The sequence below is a fragment of the Vulpes vulpes genome, chromosome 8 (assembly GCF_048418805.1).
Source record: "Vulpes vulpes isolate BD-2025 chromosome 8, VulVul3, whole genome shotgun sequence".
Taxonomy (NCBI): domain Eukaryota; kingdom Metazoa; phylum Chordata; class Mammalia; order Carnivora; family Canidae; genus Vulpes; species Vulpes vulpes.
Window position 1 is genome coordinate 25,981,526 of NC_132787.1, and position 18,419 is coordinate 25,999,944.

Genomic DNA, 18,419 nt, shown 5'->3' on the forward strand with positions numbered 1-18,419 from the left:
CTTTACCCCTGTGATGGCTAATGTTACATGTCAACTTCACTAGGCCAGAGTATCCATCTAGATGTTTCTCTAAAGGTTTTTTTTTTTTTTTTTTTTTTTTTTTTTTTTTTTTTTATGAGATCAACATTTAAACCATAGACTTTGAGTTAAGTAGATTTTCTTCCATGGTGTGGGTGAGCCTCAACCTATCAGTTGAATATAAAAAGACTAACTTCTTTTTAGTCTTAATTTTTAGAAGAGGAAATACTGCCAGCAGACTGTCTCTGGACTTAAACTGCAGCATAAACCCTTTCCTGGGTCTCAAAATTGCTTGCGTAACATCTACGTATATTCTGTTGATTTTGTTCCTTTGGAGAACACTGACCAATAATCTTTCCTTGGATTCCAGCACCCATGCTGATCTATCCCGCTTCTGGATACTCTCTAACACTGCTTGAGCTCTTGGGCTTCCCCATGTCACTCAGTTCCCTGTAGTTCCTCTCAACAGCTAACCTTTTCTCCCATCTACCCACATACCTACTTGCTTGGCCACATCTAACGGCTCAGGATTGAATTATTCAGTTAGAAAAAAGAAAGACAAGACCACAGGAAGAAAAGAGAAGGGAAGGAAAGGGAAAGGGAGAAGGGGAAAGACACAATTGAAAATTTGATAAATCTTGGAAAATGAATATTATATTGGACAACATATATCTATTGTTGTAGAGTAAACGCATATTGCCAATTATATTTTCACACTAAATTTACTTATGTCTAGGGTTAGATTAATAAATGCTATTACAGAACATTTTGGCCTTGAAACTTAAGTTGACTTCATATTATCTGCTCTAGATAGAGACAAAGAGTATTTTATTGACTAAATATCTAAAATGTTTTTTGGTTTGTTCAACCATGTAGTGAATGCAGGAAATCCTGAAAGTGATTTTAAAATGTATGATTTCTGTGTCTAATTTTTAAATTTACTATTCAATTTGTGAATCCAACAAACAACTGTCTGAATTGGTTATTTTCGTTGGTTTTTAAACGACACATTTACTTTACTTTTGCTTTTTCTCAATGTTACAGCCTGGTTAATATATGTATATACACAACTCATACAAGACAAAAATTACAGAAATGGCCCAAGTAGTGCCCAGAGCTCTGTTAGAAATAGTGCTACTGAACTAAAACCTGGTGAGTGATAAAAGCTAGGCAGGAAATCTTTTTGCAATTGGCCCTAAGAAAAATTTAAACAAATATTACTTAAAAACAAAATAAAAAAATCACAAGACTCTTGTAGCACTGAGGTGTTTAATTTCTGTTAAAGTCAACTTCCAGGGATCCCTGGGTGGCACAGCGGTTTGGCGCCTGCCTTTGGCCCAGGGCGCGACCCTGGAGACCCGGGATCGAATCCCACGTCGGGCTCCCGGTGCAAGGAGCTTGTTTCTCCCTCTGCCTGTGTCTCTGCCTCTCTCTCTCTCTCTCTGTGACTATCATAAATAAATTTAAAAAAAAAAAATTAAAGTCAACTTCCACATAAAATTATAATCTAATCCCAATGATATGTCAAGCTTGCTAAATTCAAAAGATATCTTTCACCAATATCATTTTTGAGAAGTAAATGACAATGATATAAGTTACTTGAAGGGGAGGAAAGATGGGGTGGGGAGGAGAAAGTGAGAGAAAGACATCCTTGCCATCAGTAAAGATATACCTTTTTTAGAATAGGCTAATATGTGGAAAAGATACTTATGTGGCTTTCTCATGAGTGGAAAAACACATTGTTTTCATAATTTTGTATGTTTCTTTAGGACATGGAAGAAAAATCACTTGCAGACCTAATGTATTAGACACCTAATAACTTCTAACAAGTTCACTACATTGGATATGTTTATGCGGTCACTCAAAATATCAGGTGTATTTGCAAGGTTACACCTTTTCTTCCACCTTCATCTTTAATGGCATTATTTGTTATTTGCCCAATCAATTGTTGAGAACTCATATCATAAAAGATCATATTAAAAATATGGGAGATATTGCTAGGACAACATCACTAGAACTCTTTATGCAAAGGTGCTAAGGATAAATATTTTATATCAAAGGAATAAAAGTGAGACTTCTAGTGTCAGTTCAGGCATGCACAGAACAGGAAAGGTGTCACACCCACAACCTCACAATTAGAGAATGCAACTTAAAACTTTTCTCAAAGTGATCAATGAACCAATATTAATGGGCAAGCAGCTAACTGGAAACCTGGAGAAGGAAAAGCTCCTTCAGAGAGAAAAAAGAACTTGGATATTTACTCCCATGGGGCAGAAGCCACTCAATGCCATATAAGTTTGTAAAACGATTTAGGTAGAAATATTTAACAGGTAGCTAAAGATCAAGCATGGGTTGGCATGTGAAACTTCTGAAGGTGGCAGACAGAAGGGAGTTTACACTGCTTGCAGCCCCACCAGGCAGTCTTAGGGAAGATTAGAGAGAATCTTGAAAAAGCATGATTGGTGCTGGCTGTAGGAAAACAGAAACCACTGCTCAAATTCTACTCAGATCAGTACCTCTCTCTCCCCCTAAGTAACAACAGCCTTTCTTTTCAGTGGGGAAGGGTAACAAAAACTGTAGCTTAGGGGTATTGATGAAAACTCTTGCAATTGAGAAGGGAAGCAAGAAAGAAAAGCTTCACTCCTGTGGGAGGGGCAGGTCACCCCCAAGACCCAGGTTCAGAGAGCCTATCTCAGTTTCTTGTTACCATGGTAACAAGCATCTGGTAAAAATTAGAGTGGAATATATTTGGGAGAACTGCAAGAGACTGATTGTTTCTGGGTAACAGGCAAAAGGAAGAACCAAATCCATGTAGGGAGTAGACCTCCAAACACAGGTTGTCTAGAGGAATTTGAACCCCTTTGTACATTGAGGGTTAACTATAGCAACAACAAACTTCAAACCTACCTCTACTCTTGATACAAACCCCATGCTACAGTCCTAGCAGAAGGAAAGATGCACTCATCTACAAATGTAGAAAATATTTACCTCAGAGTTGACTGTCCTATAATACATTTATGGCCTTCAATAAAAAATTAGGACACAACAAAACCAATAAAACACACAGTCTGAATAAATAAATCAGTCTCAGAACCAAACTCAATATTACACAGATTATTAGACAAATTATTAGACAGGATTATTAAACAAATGAAGACATTTTTTAGGGGCACCTGGGTTGCTCAGTCAGTTAAGCATCCAACTCTTTATTTGGGCTCAGGTCATGACGTCAGGGTCATGAGATCTAGACCTGCTTCAGGCACTGTGCTCAATGGGGAGTCTGCTAGGGATTCTCTCTCCTTTTTCCCTTTGCCCCATGCTCTCTCTCTTAAAGAAAAAAAAAACATTTTTAAAATAAATGTGACTCAAAGGAAATTTTTTGCAGAAGGTTTAAATGTATAGAACCATTATTAATATCAATCCTCCACATAGACCAAAGATATTTTGGTGTTTATAATCTTGTTTTTCTGTGACCTTTTTCTCTTATTCTCTGAATATCCTTGTTCTTCATTTCCACTATCAAACACTTGCTTTTCAAAAAAAGATTGGGATTTCACTCACACTGTAAAATGAATGATAATATGTGATCTCTTCCAATTGGAAAGAAGATCAATTCTTAACTCAAAAGAATAAGCTTCTGGGATACCTGGGTGGTTCAGCGGTTGAGCGTCTGCCTTTGGCTCAGAGCATGATCCCGAGGTCCAGGGATTGAGTCCCGCATTGGGCCTGCTTCTCCCTCTGCCTATGTCTCTGCCTCTCTTTCTCTGTTTCTCATCAATAAATAAATAAATAAAATCTTTAAAAAAAAAAAGAATAAACTCCTAATGACAGAACTTGGGGCAACCTCAATTTTAACAGTGGAGATTGGTTTAAAGTAAAAGATCTATCCATAGGTTAGTGGTCAGGAATGCTTCACAGTGTTGCGGCTTTCATAATGTCTTCAAATCGTTTGTTTGTTGTAATTAATTCTCAAAAATTTTGTTTTGGTAAAATCTCCAGAAATATGGATGTTGAAATTGAAGCAAAGAGATGAAAATAGTCCCTGTAAATGAGAGACATTCTTATTCTATAGTAGTATTAATTAGAGTGTATGTGTTTAAATGCCTATCTCTCCACCACTTAGGAGGGCTCCCAAAGGGCAAAGACTCTGTTTCATAAATGTTTTTATTTTCTGTGCTTAACACATAGATGGCACTCAAAAGACACTTTTTAACATTTTAAAATGTACTTTTTATTTTAAAATATAAAAAAAAACTTCAAAACATCTGAAGCCCTCACTCCTTATCCAATGACCTTAATGAAGCTTTTAAAAATTTTGCATTCATGTTGTTTTCAGTTCTTATTTATAACTTTCACGTTTTTATGAATGGAATTTTTTGGAGTTCTTTTATTCATTTACTCATTCATTCATTCAAAAATAATTGCTAAAGCACCTACTTTGTGTCAGGCACCAGCCAACTGCTGGGAATAAAATAGATAGGTAAAATGAATTCAATTCCTACTTTCCTAGAGCTTATGACTGGTGGGGGAGACTGATTTTTAACAAGTAATCACAAATAAATGTAAAATTACTCTTTTGCTAAGTGCTATGTTGCTACAAATATAATTGGAGGGTTTTTAAGCAGTGAAGAAGTCGGAGACATTAAAGGAATGGCAATTGAGCCTAGAACTGAATGCGGAGAAGCAGTTAATTTAGTGGGAAAAAGACGATTTTCAGAAGAAGAAAGAACTATCATAGTCCAAGGTTCACTTCATGAAAATGGATGGGAACATGAAGACATGGTGCAAATAAAGAATCTTCAGTCCTTATACTCAAATTTTTCTTCATAGCAGGAAGCCATTCTGCCACTAAATCTCTAATGCTTCTTTTCTAAGTCTGATTTCCTGTTCAAAAATATCAGATTTCCTACATTGGTGCTTTAGTTTGTCTTTCAATCATCTACCTTTTTTCATAATTTGCTTCTTTGTCTTTTTCCTCCACATATTCACAGATTCTAAAATGTAACTTCTTTATTATTGATTTGGTTTTTTTGTCACTGTCCTCCCTTAACCTTATGCAATATATGTTTTAATTATACTCTTGCTTTATTTTGCATCTTTGCAAACTTTCCTTATCTTATTCGTGTATCTGCTGAATTCCCACCCCTTTGCTTCCTCCTAGGATTTATATTCCTGTTTATAAATGCCATTGAATTAAGGATTAATATTTTTTCTGTATTCTTGCATTCTGAAGTAGATCAAATAATCTGAGGCATATTAATGTTCTTTTCCTTCACTATCCATATCACATTTATAAGTATAAATTTGGGACCCCTGGGTGGCGCAGCGGTTTGGCCCCTGCCTTTGGCCCAGGGCGCGATCCTGGAGACCCGGGATCGAATCCCACGTCGGGCTCCCGGTGCATGGAGCCTGCTTCTCCCTCCGCCTGTGTCTCTGCCTCTCTCTCTCTCTCTCTCTCTGTGACTATCATAAATAAATAAAAATTAAAAAAAAATTTATAAGTATAAATTTATTCTTTTATTTTATATTACTTTATAACATTCAATAATTTAATGTAATGCTCTTTTCCTGTAAAGTGTAAGCTCTGTGAGATAATGCCCTTTGTTTTCTTTGCTATATTTCATTTTGCCTGAAAGATATTTGACACCCAATAATTGTTGAAAAAATAAATATTCAAGACATAGCCTTTATTTTTTTACAATGTTTTAAAAATAGCTTTATAATTTTCTCTACTTTTTGAGACAAGATTCCATCAAACTTGTAATATAGTAACCTAGCATGTTGGTGTTTTTTCCAAATATCTGCTCGTGGGAGTAACGAATCCTTTTTCAGGGCTACAGCTTGAGAATAGTTTAATGTATAATGCCTAGGCTAATTTTCAGATTCTCGCAAGCATTCATATTACATGACTTTGCTATACTCAGGAATATCTTCTCCTATCCTGTATGTCTTTAGCAGGGGCTCTATACAGATATTTTTTTAAGATGTCCAGTTTGCACAACAAATGTTTTGAATCATAATCTCTGGGGCGGGTGGACTATTGGTTTCTTTCAAAACAAGAAGTTTCATAGGTTATTCTAATGCCAGAAAGTATCTTTTAGCCTATTGAGTTTAAAAACTACAAGTTTTAGCAGTCAGTATAAAAGCCGTTGTCATTTAACAAATAAAATATTCAAATATTTGTTCTTATCCATTCCCCTCTTGTCCTATTTGTGGGGATGTGAAAGCTGTCTCTTGGTGCACCAAAAACAAACACACACACACACACACACACGCACACAAATATGCAATTGAGAAACAACAGTTGGTAAATTATCTGGTACAGACTCCATGTCTTCCAGGGAGCAGACAAATGGAATAAAGACATATCTTTTAAATAGACTTTGCTTTCTTAAGTTAATGTCAGTTTTCTTAATCCACTTCCATGGGCCTGAAAGAAACTTAACACATTCCTTAATATGTTGTTTGACAATCATAGCCTTGCAAATTCTGAATTATGTCTATTTTTTCACTAGTATTTTAAGGAAAGGTTGGAAGAAGATTCATCATGGATTCCTTGTCAAACACAATTTCAAATTAAAAATTAATAAGGTCTGACTTAATACATGACTTGACTTAATGACTTAATACATGAATAACAGATATCATGTTAGTATAAAGATCCCATCATACTGACTTCATGCTTGGGCCAAACTGGCTTTAAGAAAAGGTATTAGGCTTTTCTCCTTATTTAGGTTATAAATTTCTCTCCTCCCTTTTTTTCCTTCTGTCCATTTTCTAGTCACTGGTTTTATTCAGGTAACTGAGCAAATATTTTTTTCTTTTATTATATAATGACCATACCTCTCACTTTAAATTTGTATGGATCATGTGTCCTAATTTTCACGTCAAAGGCAGAGCCATACCGTAAGCAATGCATACTGTCATTCCTTTTCATTTATAGTCTGTTTCATTACCTCAAATTTATAGTGATTCACTGTACCATCATAAGGGCGGGGGAACTGTTAATGAAGGACCAAGAGCTGCTCAAAATACCATCCTACTAAATTAATATAATGTTGGTTTGAAACATGGCAACCTAATTGTATTTTCTCCCCTTACATATGTGTCTCATTGTCTTCTCTGGCAGAAGGTACAAAATATCCATCGTTATTTAAGGATTCTAAATTTGCTTCATTCGTATCTTTTCTTCCATTTTCTGATGCCTTGGTATCTTTTCCTTGATATATTTTCTTCATAGTGATAATTAATACAGCATGTAAAGTAAGTGAGGCAAATTTTAAGCTACCAATCAAGCTCAAGTAGGTATTTCTGTGAAAAGAGAAAAAAGTCAATTTTCATTTTAAAGTATTTAGAACAATATACACTGTTATTCTCCAGTATGCAGATCTTAAAAGAAAAAAAATGATGTTTGAAATTATACATAAAAATAGTAAGGCAGCAATTCTAGTGATTCTTTTTATTGACACAGATGGAACTTTTGAATTATTTTAAAAGGAATATTAAGCCACAGAAACTAAGGGTAATTAATGATCTACCCTAAAAAGTAAGTAAGTATAAAAAAAAGGTATATTTTTTTTAAAAGTGGGTATATTTGGTAAATATAAAAAAGTAAGTATAAAAGTAAGGTATATTTGGGATGCTTAACTTTCTCAAAGACAGATTAGTTTATGTGTAACGGAAACAGATTATTTTTTTTCTTTTTAAATTTTTTTAATTTAAATTCAATTTGCAACATATAGTTTAACACCTAGTGCTCATCCCATCAAGTGCCCTCCTTATGCCCGTTACCCAGTCACCCCATTCCTCCACTCTCCTCCCCTTCTGCAACCGTTTGTTTGTTTCCCAGAGTTTGGAGTCTTTCATGGTTTGCCTTCCTCTCTATTTTTTCCCCACTCCGTTTTTCTCCTTTTTCTTATAGTCCCTTTCACTATTTCTTATATTCCACATATGAGTGAAACCATATGATTGTCTTTCTCTGATTGACTTATTTCACTCAGCCTAATACCCTCCAGTTCCATGCACGCCAAAGCAAATGGTGGGTATTTATCCCTTCTGATGGTTGAGTAATATTCCATATTCCATATATGGAAATATATATATATATATATATACCACATCTTCTTTACCCATTCATCTGTTGAAGGACATTGTGGCTCCTTCCACAGTATGGCTATTGTAGACATTGCTACTATGAATATTGGGGTGCAGGTGTCCCGGTGTCTCACTACATCATTATTTTTGGAGCAGATACCTAGTATTGCTATTGCTGGGTCATATGGTAGCTCTATTTTTAGCTTCTTGAGGAGCCTCCACACTGCTTTCCGGATTGGTTGTACCAGCTTGCATTCCCATCAACAGTGCAAAAGGATTCCCCTTTCCCCACATCCTCTCCAATATTCGTGGTTAATGGAAACCAATTATAAAGGAAATGAATTGACTGTAAGATCATCAAACTAAATCTATTTAGATAGGAGCCGAAGTTTAGCTTATAGGCTAAATGCAGTCCAAACAACTGCTGCCATGTGATCTACTGGAAGTTTTTAATGAAACTGTATTAAGTTACCTAGCACACATGGTCAATTCTTGTGATTCTCAGCTTTGGTTTCACATTAGAATCATCCAAGGAGATTTTAAAAATCCTGTGCCCAGGCCACCTCTGAACAATTAAATAAAAAATTCTGGGGATCCCTGGGTGGCGCAGCGGTTTGGCGCCTGCCTTTGGCCCAGGGCGCAATCCTGGACACCCAGGATCGAATCCCACATCGGGCTCCCGGTGCATGGAGCCTGCTTCTCCCTCTGCCTGTGTCTCTGCCTCTCTCTCTCTCTCTCTCTCTGCGTGACTATCGTAAAAAAAAAAAAAAAAAATTCTGAAGATGGGATGCAGAAATTTGTATTTTTTAAAGCTCCTCAGATGATTATAATGAGCAAGAAAGATTGATAATCACTGACCTAGGGGCTTAGGAAGCACTTACTCATCTAATGACACAGTTAACTAAATGTTGAAAAGCTTTATGCAAAAAAAAAAAAAAAAAAAAAAAAAAAAACCATGATGTTGTAGTGTAGCAAAAATAATGAAAGAAGTATTTTAAAACTTCAAATATATTGGTCTCATCCTTGAGTTATGTCAAATAGTTCTACCCCAATGTTAAACTTTTCAGAATTTCTATTGAAAATAGGGAAACTACTATGCACTTCGGTTATGTGACTATTGCTTAGAGGTGGTTGGAATGGCACAAACAAAGACAGAAGGTCATCTGGTTGGGATCATATAGCATGTAGCTTTTGCAGACTGCCTTCTTGTACTTAGTAATATACATTTGGATTTTTGTCTTGTCTTTCTGTAGCTTGACAGCTCAATTCTTTTCTTTGCTGGAAAGTATTGTGTTGTGTTAATATACCACAGTTTGTTTACCCACTTACCACGGAAGAACATCTCAGTTGCTTGATTTATCTGACAATTATGAAGAAAGCTGCTATAGACATTTATGGGCAGATTTTTGCGTGGGCATAAGTTTTCAGCTTATTTGGGTAAATACCTAGGAGCGATTACTTGACTATATCATCAGCCTATGTTTAGCTTTATAAAAAACTGTCAGACTCTTCCAAAGTGACTGAATCATTTTGCATGCCCACCAGCAATGAAAATGATTTCCTGTTGTACCACATCTTGCCAGCATTGGTAGTTTTTTTTAAGAGCTCTTTATATATTCAGGACACTTGTGTTTTGTTATAAGTTACAAGTTCTTTTCTAATTTATCTTTTCCCTTTGAACTTGCTTAAGTTTTATGACACAGAGTTTTAAAAATATTTAATCAATTTTTTCTACTGTGGTTTTAGGAGTTTGGGTCGTACTGAGAAACACATTCCCACTTCCTAGATAATTAAATGTATTTCTACCACAATTTTTCCTAATACTTGTAGTTTCATATTGTAAATTTATGTGTTTGATTAATCTTCAATTAAGTTTTTTAAGGTTAAGATACCTTTGCAACTTTTTTTCCCATATAACCATCCAGTTATTTCTCTATGAACAGAAGAATATAGAAACAATGTTTTTTTTTTCCCCATTGGCCTATATCCAGATCCCCAGCATCATTTTGTGTCTTCTTAGAGAAGCCAGAAGCTCTTTGAATATAGTTTGAATATAGTTTTTTTTTTTAGTATTAGAAGAGATTTTAGAAACAACAAAAAAAATTTTAGTACAAATCCCAGATTTTTTTGTTATTCGCTGTATGATTTTCGACAAGTTGAAAGACTCTTTGAGCCTTTGAGTCTTTGTTTCTTCATATTTAAGGAAAAAGGAGAAAACTGTCCATCTCCTGCAGTTCCTAAGACTTTTGAAATGAGATACCATGTTGCCTGGTACAACATTAAATGCAAAGTTCATTAAATGGTGGCTATAATAATTATTATTTTTTTAAAAGATTTTATTTATTTATTCATGAGAGAACAGAGAGAGAGAGAGGCAGAGACACAGGCAGAGGGAGAAGTAGGATCCATGCAGGGAGCCCGACATGGGACTCGATCCCGGGACCCCAGGATCACGCCCTGGGCTGAAGCCAGGCACTTTAACTGCTGAGCCACCTTGGTGTCCCCATAATTATTATTAAACTGAAAATGACATTTCACTTTTTAGGAATTAATATAGTCAAAGGAAAAATCAATTAATAAATATATTTATGACAACTTACCCATATAATGTAGAATTATACATCCTGCAAAACCCTGGCTTCCCACAGCTGCTGGTCGACCACTTCATACATGCTCTATCAATCAGAGCCCCAAAATATATAGGAGCTGGAATTCCTCCTACAACATGAGTTGGAAAAAGGTTGATCCAAGGAAGAGGTTGCAAACATAACTGGGTGATATTCGATATTGATACATTTTAGATTAAGTAAAAGAAAATTTGGAACATGCTTCCATTGTTTCAACCTACATTTACTCCAGAATCAAGTCTGTTAGGAATCTCAAAGGCTCAAATCACATACAATATAGATACCTGCTACCTAACTCAACCTGCCAACACATATAGAAAAGAGAAGAGGGACCATTAAATGCCTATACACTCTGTTCTTATAATTACCAAGCAACTTAAGTGTAACTGGTGAAAAGGAGAATGTTGTCAGGAAAACATGGAAGTTATGTTGGTTCATAAGTAATTTTTCTAGGTGAGGAGAGCTGAAAGAGTGGGAGTAGAATTACTTCACAGAGAAAGGAAAAACCTCTCAGCGCAAATACTGCAAAGTCAGAAGAGTTTCCAACCCCGTTTTAAAGAAAATTAGAAAGTGAATGCCAGCCAACACTAGCACTGCTTCCCTGGAGAAGTACAGGCCCAGCCTCACAGAATACTAGGTTCTTAGCAGGTTGTCCTTCTTTTTTGTCTCAGAGCTCCACTTCCACCTTCTTGGTGTCATCAGAGCCCACAATCCTGCATTTTCTCCCCATGGATTGTGCACATTTTTAAAACTTCCCTAAAGCAGTGTGTGTTAGGGCCTGTGGCTGAATTTTGTTTCTGTTAATATTCTAATCATAATGTTGCCTGGGTGTCTAGTAGTCTGTGCCTAACACAATTTTTATCTGTAGTTTATGATTTTTCAAAATGCAAAACTTTTTAAAAACACGTATATTGCCTTATAGCAGAAGTACATATCTGCTCTTACTGTTATTTTAATAAACTCTTTGATAAACTCCTAGCTCTAAGCATTGGTAATTTGACCAAAATTTCAGAGACATGCTAGTAGAGATCTATATTGCATATGGTAGAACTGAAGTGTCATGATTTTACTTTGTTCTTTTTGCATTTTATTGAATGCCTTTCAATTTTTATTTTGTTACATAAAAAATGGTGGTGTTTCATATTTTGAAATTTTATTGATTCCATTTACTTTTAATTAGTCTTAATTTTTTGAGAGTGAGAAATCTGAAATGACAAAAAAAAAACTGGTGTCTGGGGCCACACATATCTGAGGAAGACTGGTACTGAGAAAATGGGTGAGAAATTTGCAGCTTTCCACCCTTTGAAAAATGAAAAATATATGCCAATAATTTGTTTTCCCCATATAATACCGTTGGTTTGGCCAAACTTAATGCATTAAATGCTATAGGTAACCAACTTGGTCTTAAGTCATTGCTAGAATTTTAAAACTTCAAATACTCTATTTTCCAAATATCCTTTTCGGTTTAATATAGGCTTCCCACAATTTATGCATGTGTTGTATTCAAGACAACTATTTGTAAATTGAAAGTTTGCTAGACAGCATGTATTTTTTCCAAAGAGCAATTAGGTTCTACTGTGGCATATATATTGGACGTATCAAAATAGTAAGCTCACATTTAGGATGGCAAATTCCTTTCTTTCTCTTTTATGTCACTAGGAGAATTTCTTTTAGTCTCAGTTTTATTTCAGCATCTAAGGGGGAGTTCTAGTTCCCCCACATTCTATTTTCATCTGCTAGCTTCTGTGGCCTAGCTTATAGGATACAATCTCCATTGTATCTGGAAGCAAGGAATTGCCAGGACAGACAGAGCTGCCAGGTTAAAGAAGGACAAAAAAGAAAGCTGGTATGAGAACTGGAGTGGAATCGTGCAGCACCTCCATCTTCTTCTCTCCAAATTCTTTATATTTCCTCTTTTTACCTTTGAGGATCTGTGGCCTTCCCCCCAAATATACTTCTTGGACAACTTCTCCATTGCAATAAGCCATAGAGTTATGCTTCTTTCTTTTGCTTCTAAGGATCCCAGGGATTGATCCCTCCCACTTCCTTTTCCTTCTTCCATCAGTGGTTGCCTCCAAACCATGGTCAATCTTCCACCCCAATCCCTAGATGAATGATACTCTTTTCTTACTTCCCAGGAATAAGCATATTATGTGAATATGTCTTACAAAGGAGCATAGGAGTTAGGCTAGAAGTTGTCGAGCTAACAACAGAAATCTCTGTGGTATAAATGGCAAATAACAATGAAAAAAGGATGATTTCCTAAATCTTGTACTAATCACCTCATTTGAATATTTAGAAATAGTACTCTTACCTCTGGAGTCTACAGCCCTACTCTTTAGCAATAAAAAGCACAATTTCCTGAGCTTGCTTTCATTCGGAACACTTCCTTAGTCTAAGATGCTCAGTGCTACACTTTAGTTCTCATTTCCTCTTGCATTTTTAACTTCTCGTAAAGGTTAGCTTCCCCAACCCTAGAGAAGTGGGCAGAGGGAAATAGGGCAGCACAAAGTCCACTTATTTCACACAATCTCAGCCTGACTAGATTCCCAGGCCTTCCAAGCTATTTTGGGCATTACCTTCTTAATCTAGAAGGAAGGCCCTTCACTCTGCCTATGGGAAGTAAAATTCCTAAGTCTGAAAGTAGAAAAACTTTGGATATAACCTATGTTTGTGTTAGAAAGAGAGTAAAACAAATATGATGACTTCTTATTCAAGACTGACTTTAACCAGAATTAATGATCAAATTCTCTTTTTAGTTTTTCTCTCTTATTTTTTTTATTTATCACAAAATAACAATTCTTGTTAATTATACCTTTTAAAAAATTTCTTGTGATTGGAAGTTAATTACATTCAGTCTGTGAGCTTTGATATGAAAATTTATATCTTAAATTTTTAATCTGTATATTTAGCATACCTAATGCTCGTATAGTTAGTGAATGGAAACCCACCGCAAGGGATTTCAGTTCAGGTTGAACATTTCTGAAATAAGATAAAGGTGAAGACACATTAAACATCTCCAAAATCCCAAACCAAGTTCAATATTAAAACACTTCTCAGTGGCATTGTCCTTCATGATCAGATGAAAACCCTCAACTGAATGGCTGACATTATTTCAAGTTATATTTTCAGTTGTTTTAAAAGGCAAATAGCTGAGTGATAAGTTATTCTTCTCTTATTATTCAATATGTTGAAATTTCAAGATGGTTTAACATTTTCACATTTGATACTTTGAAATCCTATGAGTTTGTGGTTGGAACAGACTGTATCATGCCTATCAAGAAACAGATCTCATGTGACCCATTCAGTTGACATAGGCCATATGATACAGCGGATACCTTTATTGACGTCTTGGTATGAGAGCTCTTTTACTGTCTTATTTCTGCCATTGCTGCTAACAACAAAGTTCACTACTATGATTCATAAATTGTCAAAAGATACTTGTATTCTAGTGTCTAGTGTATTTAAATATCATTTTAAAGGAAGTAAGCACATTTGTATACTTTCTTAGAAATTAACTCACTCTTGCATTTAGAAATTTGTCTCCATAATTCCTTTTTTCTTTGTTCAAGAAGACAATGACACTACCACATCCTTCTGTGATATCCCTGTGATAGCCTAATACATATCACGTGAAATGAGTTATCCAGTAGCAGTGGCAGGATGGGGAGGAGGTAACTGAGACTCAATAATTCTATCTTTCTGGAAATATTTGATTAAGTGATACAGAGGTTGTTGTTTTTCTTGAGCTAGTTGAATGACTGTATTTGTTCATATAAATGAGTGGAATTAGTCATTCAACAAACATTTACTAAGTGTCCCTAGGATATTTTATGTTGGATCTTGTTCTTGATAAATGACGTTATTTTTAAAAAAGATTTTATTTATTCATGAGAGACAGAGAGAGGCAGAGACACAGGCAGAGGGAGGAGAAACAGGCAATATAAATGGTGTTTTATATTGACTAAGTGACTTAGAGAAATCATATAACCTCTTTTAGCATTAGTTTCCTGGGTGTTTGGCTATCACTTCCACATGGTTCAGATCATTATAAAAAAAAAAAAAAAAAAAAGATTTTATTTATTTATTTGAGAGAGAGAGAGTACAATCTGGGGGGTGGGGAGCTACAGGCAGAGGGAGAAGGAGAAGCAGGCTCCCCGCTGAGCAGAGAGACCAATGCGGGATTCTATCCCAGGACCCCAGATCCTGATCTGAGCTGAAGGCACATGCTTAACTGATGGAGCCACCTAGGCACCCTGGTTTAGAAAATTCTTTAATCACATCCAGTGTCTTGCTCCTTTTACATCACTCAAACTCTTCCATTGTGTGCCCTATTCCAGCAAAATCCTTAGATCTTATGTTAGGAATCCCTTCACTTTCTTATTTTTAACAAAGCCTCGCTGCTCCCTGATTGTTGTCTTTCCATGCAACTCTTCCAGTGAGGGCTCTTTTCCTCCCACAGCCTGTACTCTTACTGGGCCTCCCTGTAGGTATCCTTCTTCCTCCTTTTTTTTTTAAGCACCTCCAGACCTTAGTGCCTCTGAACAACCTCTAACTCTCCTCAGGACGTGTGCCATCCTAATGTACCATTCTCTAACTTCCTTGCTGCAGTATCTACAGATACTAGTATCTTGATCTCCACCCCACTCATTCCTTGGAGATTTTAGTACTATGCTCTCTGTCATTTTTTTCCCAAAACCATATCTGCCACTTTTTCTTAGTTATTACAGTATAATAATCCATATGGACCACCATTCAATGCTCTGGCCTCCAGGTTTCTTGACCTCTACACTCCTTTTGTCTTACCTCACCCACTCCATGGTCATGCCAATCAGTACATACTTCCCTAATTCTCAATTTGAGTACTCCTTCATCATAAGCACTTCTTAACTTTTAAATTCACCCTCTCCAATAAATCAACTCTATCAAGCCTCAGCCTTGCAGGGCTCTCAAGACCCTTGACACCCTCCACCTTATCCCAGGTCATCTCCAGTTTTATGTTCTCACTTATTTCTCACCATATTCTCTCATTATGATCCCTCCTTTCAAAGACCCTGGGCTTTCTTGTCCTTCTCATTCTTTATTGTCCCAGGTACCAAAAAATGCTTTTATGCAATGCCTGCCTTTTTTGTACCTGTACTTAAAAAAGTGTTGGCTGGAGAAAATCACTCAAATATTCTGACTAATCTCATTTTAAATTAATAAGAACAAACTCTCAGGGCCTGCAATACAATCTGCTCTATTTTACTAGTCCATTTTCCCAGTGTATTTTCCCAGCCTTTGAGTTCCCATTTCTTGATATCACCTCAAACCTCTTCTTTTCCCTCCTCCTTCTTAGGTGATTACCTTGCTTTTTATTGAACAGAAAAAGTAGAAGCAATTAGAATGGAATTTCAATACCCTCATGTATCATTTTTTTACCCACATAAAAGACATTCCCTTCTATTACAGAGTAAATTCTGTGTACTTGTTCATATCACTTTCCATCTTTCCCTTTAATTGTTCCTCCTCTTTCCTGCACTATTAGTTTCCTTCATCTCTACTGAACAATTCTCATCAGCATACAAGTATGCTATAATATGTAGTATAAACAGAAATCATGAAGTCATACCCCTGCTAACTTACTGTACCTTTTCTCTGCCTTTTTTTTTCTAACACTACAGCACTAATATAAAGAACTTTTTCCTACTGGGTATCTGCACTTCCCCTTCTTGCATTTTTTTCTTGATTCTTTGCAAAGTAGCCTTTCTTTCCTCCCATCTTTATGCATTATTTTTGTTAAGACTAGTGGTGACTAGTACATAATGAAATCCAATTCCTAACTTCCTGACTCTTAACTTTAATGACTCACCCTCTTGGTTTTTCTCCAACCTCATGTTTCCTCATTCTCAGTTTTCTTCAATGGATTATCCTCCTATTCTTGGTTTCTGAAGTTATACTGCTAGATCTTGGTTCTATAATCTTATTTCTATCTGTACCCAATCTTCTAAAGATCTCAACAGTACCATGGAATTAAACAACATCTGTATGTTCCTGATTCCAAAATTTATATCTCCAGCTCCAATAGGAGACATCTCAGACTTATAGGGATAGAACAAAGTCTTGCTTCTCCACTTTCTCCAACATACCCTTCCCCAGTCCTCACAGTTTGTTCAACCGTACCACCATCTTCTCAGAGCTGGGCTAGAACCTTGGGATGATCCTTAAATTTTCTTTCCTACATCCCACATTCAATCCATCAGCAAATCCTATTTTGCCTTAAAAGCAGAAGACTGAGGGACACCTGGGTGGCTCAACTGTTAAGCATCTGCCCTTGGCTCAGGGCATGATCCTGGAGTTCCTGGATAGAGTCCCACATCAGGCTCTCTGCATGGAGCCCGCTTCTCCCTCTGCCTATGTCTCTGCCTTCTTTCTGTATCTCTCATGAATAAATAAAATCTTAAAAAAAAAACTCAGAAGACTGAGACTCATATCACTTTCTACTTCCTTTACCATCACCATCCTTAATTAAACTCCCATCCTGTGAAGAACTATCAGAGTCTTCTGCTCTCCCTGATTCCATTCTTGCATCCCAAAAACTTGTTCACCACTCAAAAGCCAGTGATCTTCTAATTGGATAGTCAGTTGTATAATTCTAATGCTCAAATGTCTCTGCCAGCTTCTCAATACAATTAGAATAAACTTCAAAGTTGTGACCGTGACCCACAGGATGTGTATTTTCTGGACCATACTCTTTATCTGTCCCCAAATCAGCATAGCTTGCATACTCATTTTTTTTTTCAGCTTTCTTAGCAAATGACTTTCAATGCACAATATTTGGATTAGTACCGTTTACTTGTCCCCTTTTATATTCTTATGCTGATTTATTTTTATTCCTAATGTTTAACACTTATATTTTATATATTTACTTGCTTATTTATTTATTGTTTCTTCTCTTAGACCCATCCAGTCCCCCATCCCTCACTGCCACTGGAAGCTAGTGAAAGCAGGACCTTTATTGTTTCTGTTCACAGTTTTATCATTAGCACCTATAATTGGGCCTGCCACACAAAATGAATATATTGAATGAGTGCATATCATCACTCCTGCTTAGTCTAGTTTTAATAACAGCCTTATGATGTAAATAACGGAAAATCATTAACAGACTGAGGTTTATATTTTTACTCTACAGTCTGCTTCACAAAAGTTTTCTTTCAACAAAATCAAAGGCTGGTGGTGAAAGATAAGTAAATATTTTTGACAAGTGGTTATGTCTATCTTAACCAGTTAATAAGATAAAATATAGATGTCATTAATGATGAAACAATGATCTCCAAACCCTCTTTCACCCTGCAAAAGATTTAAATTAAAAAGCTAAGACTTATTGAGATAAAGCTAATACAGTTTTGAGAGAGGATTTTTCTGATAGCTAGTGAACCTGTAATCTGGCAATTATAGAAGACCTCTTTTTCAGTAGACATTTTATATTAAGGTGGAGATAAAGCTGTGGAATAAATCAGTAAACATAATTTAACAAGATTTGGGGTCAGAGTAGAATTAAACAACTATATACTCAGTTTACTCATGTATATTCATTTTTAACAAAGTTTAATGCACTTGTTTTCTTTCCCTTCCAAGTCATGCTGTTGGCTGACAGTGAAATTGTGGTCAACTACATAGGTCTTAAAAGTATAATTTAGA

The 18,419-nt window shown here is 36.0% G+C and overlaps 1 protein-coding gene across 7 annotated transcripts in view; it reads right to left on the reverse strand.

Moving 5' to 3' along the window:
• Positions 1 to 5,690: 5,690 nt before the first annotated feature.
• Positions 5,691 to 18,419, reverse strand: part of SLCO1B3 (solute carrier organic anion transporter family member 1B3) — an 86,323-nt gene continuing 73,594 nt past the window's right edge. For all 7 annotated transcript variants that reach the window (XM_025995139.2, XM_072765868.1, XM_072765869.1 and 4 more), the window contains 3 exons: positions 13,657 to 13,721; positions 10,713 to 10,830; positions 5,691 to 7,329 (listed from right to left, as the gene is read on the reverse strand). In XM_025995139.2, the coding sequence (XP_025850924.1) occupies positions 7,116 to 7,329; positions 10,713 to 10,830; positions 13,657 to 13,721 (397 nt within the window). In that variant the 3' untranslated portion in view covers positions 5,691 to 7,115. The remainder of the gene's footprint in view (positions 7,330 to 10,712; positions 10,831 to 13,656; positions 13,722 to 18,419) is intronic.